The sequence below is a fragment of the Symphalangus syndactylus genome, chromosome Y (assembly GCF_028878055.3).
Source record: "Symphalangus syndactylus isolate Jambi chromosome Y, NHGRI_mSymSyn1-v2.1_pri, whole genome shotgun sequence".
NCBI lineage: Eukaryota > Metazoa > Chordata > Mammalia > Primates > Hylobatidae > Symphalangus > Symphalangus syndactylus.
This window is the reverse complement of record NC_072448.2, coordinates 20,669,564-20,681,005: the sequence shown is the minus strand read 5'-3', so window position 1 is coordinate 20,681,005 and position 11,442 is coordinate 20,669,564. Positions and strand designations below refer to the sequence as shown.

The 11,442-nt window shown below is 39.4% G+C and overlaps 1 protein-coding gene across 3 annotated transcripts; it reads left to right on the top strand.

The window, feature by feature from the left end:
* The first annotated feature begins 619 nt into the window (after nucleotides 1-619).
* Nucleotides 620-2,497, top strand: LOC129476760 (heat shock transcription factor, Y-linked). 3 transcript variants are annotated; one of them, XM_063635496.1, is made up of 3 exons: nucleotides 827-837; nucleotides 936-1,203; nucleotides 1,682-2,497. In XM_063635496.1, the coding sequence occupies exons 1-3, from the start codon at nucleotides 827-829 to the stop codon at nucleotides 2,420-2,422; spliced, it is 1,020 nt and encodes a 339-aa protein (XP_063491566.1). In that variant the 3' UTR covers nucleotides 2,423-2,497. The 3 variants fall into 3 exon arrangements, with proteins under 3 accessions (XP_063491567.1, XP_055125592.1, XP_063491566.1); XM_063635497.1 differs by having other exon boundaries at nucleotides 620-1,203; nucleotides 1,930-2,177; XM_055269617.2 differs by having other exon boundaries at nucleotides 622-1,203.
* The last annotated feature ends 8,945 nt before the right edge of the window (nucleotides 2,498-11,442 follow it).

The following is an 11,442-nucleotide window of genomic DNA, read 5'->3' as shown; positions in this document are numbered from 1 at the left end:
TTGAGTATACAATTGAACGGAATTTAATATGTTTATGATGTTGTACAATCATCGTCTATCACTAGTTCCTAAATATTTCTATTGCCCAACCAGAAACTCCATATCTACTAAACAGTTCTTCTTATTTCCCAGCCCCTGACAAGCTATAACCTACCTTTTATCTCTATGCCCATGTCTTTTTACCACATAGGTTTTGCACTGCATCAGTTTTCAATCCAACATGCCACACTGGTTTTAAAATCGTGCATATTTCTTTTTATTTTTCTTTCCTTTTTTTTTCTTTTGCATTTTGCAATTACTAGGCCCTATGCTCCTCACACCAATGTAGTTATAGTGTGTGTGTCAGGAAGAACATTGGGTTTATTTCAAGGATTGAGGACATCATTTTCTTATTTATTTAAATAATGCTGCAGCGAAGAGATTTTTGCAGCTTACATTGTGTAAGTGAGCGGTCTATATTTTATTTTCACTGGATACATTTCCCAGATTGGGAAGGAAACCCTTTGTGCTAGATTTTGTTGGTTGCTCAGAGACCAAAGTCCTCTCGTGATGTCATTGTTACTCAGATTGGGAACCATTGTGATGGTCTAGATTACTTTACCTGCCTAGGCCTTCTGAAGCAGCATTTGAAGCTGCAGTCTTGAAGTACCATGCAGGCTGGAAGAGTAGCTAAAGAAATATTTATTTGAGATGGCACATGTTTCTTCAGAAACTCAAGATGTTTCTCCCAAAGATGAATTAACTGGTTCAGAAGCCTCCGCTAGGTCTCCAGTGTGTGAACACACCTTCCCTGGGGACTCAGACTTACGGTCAATGATTGAAGAAAATGCTTTTCAGGTTTTGTCACAAGGGTCCTTGTTAAAAAGGCCACGTTACACAGTTTGTGTCTCTGAACCAGATAAAGATGATGATTTTCTTTCTCTGAACTTTCCCAGGAAACTTTGGAAAATAGTTGAAAGTGACCAATTCAAGTCTATTTCATGGGATGAGAATGGAACTGGCATAGTGATTAATGAAGAACTTTTCAAGAAAGAAATTTTGGAAAAAAAGTCTCCTTACAGAATATTTCGGACTGCTACTATCAAAAGTTTTCTTCGACAGCTCAACCTTTATGGATTTAGTAAAATTCAACAGAATTTTCAAAGATCTGCCTTTCTAGCCACATTTCTGGCAGAAGAGAAAGAATCCTCTGTCTTAAGCAAGGTATTTAACATATTTCAGTTACCACTTTATGTAAAATATATATGTAATTTTACTTTGTACATCAGTAAATATGTTAATACATGCAGTAAGACTAGATTTTGAAAATTATGTAAAATATTAAGGTAGAAATTATTTTTTTGAAATTATTGTGTTCAGCTTGAGCATTAACCTTTTAGTGTTTTAAGAAATTTTGCTAACAACTTTGAATCTTACCCGTGAACTCCAAATCAATGTACCAAAGCCACTTAATGAAATATTACTATTAACACATAATGTGTTTTCACTTGAGGGCTTAACAACTTGAGTGGTTTTTCCCAACAAGCACATTCTTAAAAATAGTAAACAATGTCTACAAGTTATTTGATGACATTAAGTTTGTGTGGTGAAAGAGAAATCTGATATTTTGTGTGTTATGTTTGTTATTTTCACTTGTCTCTTGGCTTAAAATGGCACTGAATTCCTTTTTCTTTGGTTTTAGTTAAAGTTCTATTATAATCCAAATTTCAAGCGTGGCTATCCCCAGCTTTTAGTAAGAGTGAAGAGAAGAATTGGTGTTAAAAATACTTCACCTATGTCTACTTTATTCAATGAAGATTTCAACAAGAAGCATTTTGGAGTGGGGGCTAACATGGAGAATCATAATTCTGCCTTAGCTGCTGAAGCTACTGAAGAAAGTTTATTTTCAGCCTCTAAAACTTTAAATATGCCAAGAGAATCTTCTGTCAGACAGATAATTGCAAATTCATCTGTCCCAATGAGAAGTGGTTTCCCTCCTCCTTCACCTTCAACCTCAGTTGGACTGTCAGAACAAATTGCAACAGATCGACATGGTATTTTAAATCAATTGACCACTATTCATATGCACTCTCATAGTACCTACAGCACCTACATGCAAGCAAGGGGCCACATTGTGAATTTTATTACAACCACAACTTCTCAATACCACATCATATCTCCCTTACAAAATGGTTATTTTGGGCTGATAGTGGAACCATCTGCTGTTCCCCCAAGATATCCTGTGGTATCAGTCAATCAGGCTCCATATCGTAATATGCTACCAGCAGGCAACCCGTGGTTGCAAATGCCTACGAAAGCTGATAGATCAGCTGCCCCTCGTGCCAGGCCAGCTCTTCAACCATCACCACTGGACAAATATCACCCTAACTGCAATGATCTGCCATTAAAGGAGGACCAGATTATGCATGACAATGGAGACTAACATTTATATTGACAAAAAAACCCCTAAAAATTTCTGCAGTTATCTTATTGAACAATAAAATTGCATGTTTACTTATATGTTTGCTTTTCCTTTATTTCTAAAAGTATGGTTAAGAATAAAATGGCGTTTTGTTTCACTGGCAGGCTATAGTACTACTTTTTACCAAAAATACATATGGGCTTTTTGATCATTTGAAAGGAAATTTGACAGGTGCCTTTGTAAGTTAACTAATTTATTTCTCTTAAGAGGAAGAGATAATAAATTCTTTGGGTCCATTTTCTGCTGAAACAACACAATACCACTGCCTGGGTAATTTGTAAAGAAAACTTATTTTGCTCATTTTTCTGGAGGTGGGGAGGTCCAAGGGGCTGCATCTGGTGAGATCTTCTTTCTATGTTACAACATGGCAGGTTGGCCTCCTACAGTGAAGGGCATGCAATGAACAGAAAATCGGGCCAGACTCATCATTTGATCCAAAGCCCACTCACACAATAACTAACTTTTTCTCCATATGATACCATCAAGTCAGTCATGAGGTTGTACCCACATGGCTAATCACCTCTCGAAAGTCCTACCTCCCAACACTATTACAATGGACACAATTTCAGTGTGAAATTTGGAGGGGACATAACAAACAATGACAGCAACAAGGGAGAAGAAGCAACTGGAGTTAGGAAAAAATAAGTGACTTCTCAAGTAGTCTGGCATAAATCAAATGAGGGCATACATTTGGGTGGCACAAAGGGAATAAATGCACACATAAACACAGACAAACACACACACACAGAGAAAATTTAGAGAATGGCTAACACATACTATATACTTCAGTATTTTCTCAATTACATTTCCCTAGTTATTTTAAACTTGGATTTTAGTTGACAAAGATTGTCTTCATTGCAGTTCATCCCTAGTGAACTCAGTGACCATGACCACAATTATTTGTGTCATCACTTGAATAATAAAATTTACATCATATTATGCTCATGGATTGCATCACTGTCAGAACATTGTGGAATTTTACAGCTGGCATTAACAGTACACCTTTTGTATCTTACATCAAAGCATTCCAACCTGTTTGTGCCTTTAGTTACCTCCTGTTAGGGTCCACCTTTCATGTTTTCTAATGCACATTTCCTTCTGTTTTTTTTTTTCTTTCTCTGAGACAGTCTCGCCCTGTTACCCCAGCTGGAGAGCAGTGGCATTATTTGAGCTCACTGATACCTCAACCTCTGGGTTCAAGCAATTCTTGTGCCTCAATCTTTTGGTAGGTAAACTTACATATGCCCAACATGTGGGCTAGTTTTTGTACTTTTAGTACAAATGGGGTTTCACCATGTTGGCCAGGATGGTCTTGAACCCCTGGCCTCAGGTGATCCACCCACCATGGCCCCCAAAAGTACTGAGATTACAAGCTTGAGCCACCAAAGCCCATCTCTAATGCAGATTTTCAACACATTGGTTTCATGCTCCATACGAAGTCATATTTAATTGCTTTTGTCAGGATTTATTAACTTTTAGTTTCTGTGTCCAGATCATGAGCATGGCTGAACAAATCCCTTCCTGACCTGAAAATTTGTTTTCCTTTCAGCTTCATGTCTTTGTGTTTCACCACAGTCCATTTGGAGCAACACTCAGAGAACATCACTTTCAGTCATGCCCTTTACCATCTGGTAACTTGGGTCCCACTTTTACTTGGAGGTAAAAGGCTCTGTCCCTGTTTGCCTACTTAAGACTCATACAATGCAGACATCACTCCTTCTGTGAAGTGCTTCTTATCTATCACATTAGTTTTCTTGTCTGTCTGTCTGTCTTGGACACCCAGCACTGATGTAATACAGTATCTGATACATACGTGTGTGTGTGTGTATACACACACACACACACGTGTATGTGAATTAGTTGATGTTGACTGTGGACTTACAACCATAAAATCTATTTTCATTGTCAAAAACAAACATTCTTTGTGTTGTGGCATTACTTGTTATTCTTCATTCCTCACCACGACTTTTCATAAAAGGTACGTCACAGTATCCTTCACTAGAGATGCAATAATTTTGACTTACTGAGGCTAGCGTCCCTGCTTATCCCTTCGACTATCATGCTTTCCTTTTACATCTAGTTATGATTTTCCCCTGCTTCTTCTGAAAGTTATTCTTCATCTTCTGATTTGAGTAGCAGGTCCTTGCCTGAAAGAACTAGCTGTATCTTTACCACTCCTTCCTTTATTTGCAGTAGAGATTTCTGGTTGTTGTGCTGAAATGGAATACACTGGGGATCCAGCTGCACAAGTTTTCAGAAGCAGCATTCACTGTGGATTTGATATATTATGCAGGTTTTCGTGTCACAGGCTAAGGTCTGACAAGATTCATCACTCATTTTTCTGGGATAGCTGAAAATGAGTATGGATTTGGACAGCTAGATTCCTCAGGATGGAAACCTAGTGGTGCCATCTAACCATATGCACATATTTTCAAGTTGTGTATAAGTAGAAAAAGTTTAGAATCTATCATCTAAAAAGGGAATCCTGATTTCCTTTCCTGGAAGATCATGACACAAGACAAAGGTCATTCCACCTGTATCCGCATGCTATTAACTTTTTAGTTCTCAAACTGGGTTTTCAGAGGGTAGTGTGATAGACACGGCTAACGGTTAACATGAAGAGTGTTTTAAAAAAAATTCCAGCTAGGGGTGGTGTCTCAGGCCTGTAATAACAGCATTTGGGGAGGCCAAGATGGGTAGAAGACCTGAGGTCAAAGGATTGAGACCAACCTGTCCAATATGGTGAAACACAATCTTTTTTAATATTCAAAAATTGTGAAACGTTGTGATGGGTGCCTGTAATCCAAGCTAGTTAGGAAGCTGAGGCAGAAGAATCGCTTGAACCTGGGAGGTGGAGGTTGCAGTAAGCGGAGATCCTGCTTTTGCACTCCAGCCTGGGTGACAGAGTAAGATTTCATCTCAAAAGAATCCACAACAATAAAAAGGCTAATGCCAGATGCAATAAGAAATGAAAAGAATAACTTGGGTGAACAGCAAGGCGAAAAAGAAAATGACAGTTTAGAAAGGGAGGATAAAATACTGAAAGATGGAATGAGACAGGTTAACATATGGAATACATTATTGTAAGTTTAAGGCCAGAATAAGACAAGTGTCAAACAAACAACAAAAGCAGCAATAAAACAAGCACAGGGAGGAGGAGAGGGGGTGTGAAGGAGGAAAAAGCGTAAGCAAATGCAAAACATAAAGTGATCAGCATGATTCGAATATCTGTCCATTCCCACCCTCTGCAAATTATTTGTGTTTTGAGGAACATCTTTACAAGATTTTAATGTAACCAATCACAGAGCAGTCTAACCCAGAAAATATCCTAGCTTCTTCTAGGATTCACACAAAGACATTGTACCTTCTTAAGTATTCTCTCTCTATCTAGGTTAAATTAGCTTAAACTGTTTCAACAACAAAAATTACTTTGAATTTTACAACCAAAAGGAATATCATGGACGCTATTCATCTTGAGTCATCACTTGAGTAATAAAGTAGATGGAGATGTACTTTCTCCCTCACATAAATACAATTAATATCCCTGTGTGAGATATATAAAGCAAACATAAGACTGAAGGATGGAGCAAGAAGATAAACTGGTGAGGAAATCCAAGATGCAACAAGTGATAAGATGGTTGAGGTCCCTGAATTCTTTTTGCCTGGTGTTATCACAGACTTGATCCTGAAGGAGCTGGTACCCAAAAATGTAAGTAGGAATAGAGAAAAACATAGCCCAAAAGCTCCAGCTTCTAAAGACACAGGGCTAGGAAAGGGACACCTTATTAAGACCAAAATCTTTATACAATAGCCATCCTACTTTAGTCAAACATTACAACACAAAACAAAGCAACTCAAAAAAGCTAGCCAGGACGACAAAGTTTAAGTTGGAACATAGAGAGCACCAAGCATTAATGAAGCACCCCAACCCTCTGCTGGAGTGGAATCAGGGAAGGTAAAGTAGAGAGCTAGGGTTTTCAACCCTGCCATGTGGTAACAAGACACCCTTCAACTTCTAGTCAGGAAGGTACAAGTAATGTCTAGGTTGAAGCTGGAATCCACATATTTATTTATCAGTAATGAGGAGCACTGCTTTGGGTGTCAAAGGAAGTGAAGAAGGGAAGTTGGAATTGTGCCCCTACTTGACAAGTATACACTTTCCTCTGTTAGGGTGGTATCAGACAAAGCCAGCTACAAATGAACAAATAGGATGTCAAAATATGGTCGGGAGTCTCCTAACAGTCCCCTAAATGTTTAACTTCCAAATAAAAATTTGAGACAGAAATTCTAGTGCTACTGTTACAGGATCACTGTGGTGTCAATTTTACTTGCCAGGAACCTCTGTGACCACGATGCCTTTCCTTGAGTTCTTGTCCTGTGTGCAGGGAGAACGAGATACAGAGAAAAGTGAAGGGTAAAGAGGAAGAAGAAGGGTTCTATTTAGTGTTAAAATGGTTCAAAGTGTTGAGGTTCACTCAGGATGGTGGCAGAAATATTAAAGGGAGATATTAGGGAAAGATATAGGGAATAATCACAAACCTTTTGGAAGGCCGAAAGGTTACATAGCTTGTAATAATTGAACAGGCTGAAGGCAGCCAGTTCTTACCTTAGAGCATTAGGTCATAGGATAAATATTAGGGACAATAGAGGCTTCCCCAGTTAAGCTTGTTTACCTTACCTCCATTAACTAACCTTTAAGCCACATTGCCTTCTTGGAGGGAGGTTGACCAAGGATATTGCCGTTTAATGGAATTTACTTTAGACCACGGTACCTGAGCTTTAATTATTCATAGAACTACTCTCTCAACCATGTTAATTATCCACAAGTGTGCTGACTCAGAGCTTCTTTTGTTAATCATATACTAAATAAATGACTGGACTGCAAACTTCTCAGGGCCGGTCACAGTAAAAAGCATTTCTTGATGTGCAGGCGCTTGGACACCCAGCTGTACTGGCAAAGCAGAATATCTGTCAGTTTGTGCTTTATTCATCCATCTTTTGGGTCATAAGAGGAGCAATACCTCACAAAGGAGTAGGCAGCTCTTCTCTATAGGCAGGTCTTCCCATGGTGTGTTCACTTTACAGACGGAGGCTCGTGTCTGTAGGCAAGTCATTCAGATGTCTCTGCAGGTCTCTGCAGCTCTCTGCTGCAGCTGCTGCTCTCAGCAGAGAGGGTGCTGCTCTCCTCCCATGGTCTGCAGTGATCAGCAGGAAGGGTACCCCTTTCTGCAGCAGACTGGCTTTTTTGTGTCTTCATAAGAACTTTCACAGCAATAGTTTTTAATTTTGATTTGATCCAGTTTATCGGTTTTCCTTTTATGGCTACACTTTGCTACAACTAAGAGGCTTCAATTTTCTTATGATTCTTTTTTCTGAAAATGTTTTATAAAGTGTGTCATAATTTTATATGACATTGAAGTTGATGAGCCATTTTGAGTTCATTTCTGTAGAGTAAGGTTTATGTTAAGGTTTTATTTCTTAAATTGTTGGATGTCCACTTGCGTAGCACCATTTGCTGAAAGGCTGTTTTTCCTCCACTGATTTTTGCTTGCCACATTTATGTCATATTACTTGGTCATATCCACACTAGTGTGGCTCTATTCCTGGGCTTTCTCTTTTGCTCAATTTTTACGCGCATCTATCCCTATGCCAATACTAAACTGTCATGATCACTTTAGCTGTTTAATAAGTCTTTGAAATGTTGTTGATGGATTTCTCCCACTATATACTTATATACTAATAATTGTAGGAGCTATCCTAGTAAGTTTGCATTGTTTGCAAAAATTCTTGCTGAGATATTGATAGGAATTGCATCAAACATATAGATCAAGCTGGGGAAAATTAACATGATATATCATGTCTTTATATCCATGAACACAGTGTATCTCTTATTTTTTCTATTTGATTTCTTTCTCCAGTATTTTATATGTTTCAGCATACAGATCTCATACCTGTTTTCTTTTGTTTAAATGCATTCAAAACATTTGATGTTCTTTGGAGCGGTTGTAGATGGTACAGTTGCTAATTTGGGGAAATAGCAGAGTGCTAACTAGTTTAGATTTACTTCGACTGTTCAGTTCCTAAGAGGGTGGGTGGCGGTAGATGGTTAACTCCTCCCACTGAAGCCTTCTGACAGGATAGGGTAGAGGAGGGTAGTGGGGACAGCAGTCAAGACACACAGTGCAATCTGTCCTACTTAGCTCTGGCTCTTCAAAAACTGTGGTTGTTGGGTCGACCTGTATGCTCAGCTTGCTACCGGAGTCTGCTGGCATAAGGGAATTGGAAAGCTCTCCTCTGCTTTCTCCAGGACGCTGATAGAAGATTCTCTCTGGCAGGGCGCAGTGGCTCGTGCCTGTAATCCCAGCACTTTGGGAGGCCAAAGTGGGTGGATCACCTGAGGTCAGTAGTTCCAGACCAGCCCGATCAACATGGAGAAACACCAACTCTATTAAAAATACAAAGTCAGCCGGGTGTGGTGCCACAGGCCTCTAATCCCAGCTACTTGGGAGGATGAGGCAGGAGAATCATTTGAACCAGGGAGGTGAAGCTCATAGAGAGCTGAGCTTCTGTATCATTGCACTTCAGCATGGGCAACAGAGAAAAACTCCAACTCAGAAAAAAAAAAAAAAAAGAAAAGAAAAGAAAAAAAAAAAAGACTTACTGCCTAGTTTCACTTTGACTTTACAGAGAATCAGAGCATCACTGATGTGTTGAGAAGATTGTCTCTGTACATGGCTCCACAGAAATGGCAATACTAATTTATTTTATTTTATTTTTTTCTGGTAGCGTTTACCTGCAACAGCTTGGTTATTACCTTTAGAAGTGTTTTATGCTATTGTGTGCAGTTAGGTCATCCTCTCCTTGTCCTTTGGTTGAGAGAGAAGAGGATTTCCTTGAAGTCCTTTTCTTCTGTGCCTATTGGATATTCTGGATTGGAAACTTCTACAGTCCATCACCTTTGATATATGGAAGACACTAGGAAAACCAAGTAAAGTGACCATAACATCACTCTGCAGGTCCTGATATCCCTAGACAAACTGTCTTCCTTTTTCTGTCTTTCAGATCCTGTCCTTGTTTTTGTCATTACATCTGTGGTGTTTCAGTTGTTCAGAGGAAACAATGGCGTGTTGTATGGTAACTAGAAATCCTAGGAAGTGAAAGTTTGAGAATGGCTTTTAGAGTACCATGCCAACCGAATCTCATAATGCAAAACATGGGAAGATATGACCACAGAGAATGACACGATATAATTTACCTAAAATAAAGACATTTTTATAAAATAAAGTTCACCAAATTTAAATAATCTCAAAGAATTCTGCTGAGATCAGCTTGGTCATGGAGACCCTAACCCAGTTGTGCTAGAGGAATTAAAGACACACACACAGAATTACGATGTACAGAGTGGGAATCAGGGGGCTGACAGCCCTCAGAGCTGACAGCCATGAACAGAGCTTTACCTACGTATTTATTGACAGTAAGCCAGTGATAAGCATTGCTTCTATAGATTGTAGATTCAGTAAAGAGGAAGACAAAGGGTTGGGTTCTCACTAGCTTTCTGCAGCAGGAACAGGTCCTTGAGGCATAGATCACTCATGATATTGTTTGTGGTTCAGGAATGCCTTAAGTGGTTTTCTGCCCTGGGTGGGCCAGGTGTTCCTTGCCCTCATTCTAGTAAACCCACAACCCTCAGTGTGAGTGTCGTGCCCATCACGAGCATGTCATAGTGCTTCAGAGATTTTGTTTATGACCAGTCTGGGGGCCCGTCTGTGGCCAGATTTGGGGGTCCGTTCCCTACATATTCCTCTTTTCTGTTTTTCCAAGACGATAAAAGCAAAGGTGGCTTTATCACGGTGAACTACATCTCACAGGAGTGAGATCTGCATCTGCAGACTATACAAAGACAAAGAACACAGATTAAAAGCACAATCATCATTTAAATCAGAGTCTCCAAGTGTTTTTGTCCATTTTAATGGGTTAATAGCAGCTAATCCATCTGCAGCTTTTTCAAGCACTCCTGTTCCTGGCATTAACAGCAAGTGTGCCTGGCATAATTTAAATATTGGATCTTTTTAATTTCGCAATATCCAAAGACATATTTGTAGACTGTCCTAGATGCTTTTTTATTCTTTCCCAAATTTTGATCAGATTGTCCTTCTAGATGCTTTTTCATTCTTTCCCAAATTTTGACCTTATTAAGAGCCAATAATAGTTTCCACAAATCCTAATGTTTAGCTCCTAGAGCGGGCCATATCATTTGATGTTGAGGTGCCATTTTATCTCCATGTTTCCAGAGGATCTCTTACCATTTCTACCATCTGATCATTTTGGTCAGACAAGCTGAACATAGTGTGGCCTTGGCACACAGACTGAGAGGTGGAATTTAAGCTAAACATCCTCTTAGGGCATGCATCAATAAATATTCCATAGGAATCGTTGCACAGCACCTCTGCATGTTCTGCAAATGCAATTTTCTGAAACAAGTACATTCATTTTTTCTGGCCATGTCCATTTCTGTTTACAATTAGATTCTTGAGGGCAGTGAGCCTTAATTATAGGAGCAGATTTATTATGATAAACACTGAGACCAGAAAGCATGTGTAACTGTGTCAGCCCTGCTAAAGGAATACTCATGGCAATGGTGATCACTGCTATCATAGCTATCATTAAATTACTCATTGGGACTGGTTGTCCCGCTTTCCTCAGGTTTTCTTCTGCCATCTGTGACAGCTTCTTGATCTGTCCTCAGGTAGGTGGCTGTGTTCAATGGGTGTTGCTCATGATATTTGGGGTACTCCTCAGCATCAACTTAGACAATGCTGCCACCGATGGGCCTTTGAGATCCTCCTAACACCTCTTCCTGGGTATCTGGCTCATAGTAGGGCTTTAGACATCTCAATGGCACCCACATTGACCGTTGATTCAGTCCTGGAGAAACGCAAGCATAACCTCTACCCTATGTTATTATTTTACCTCTTTCCTAA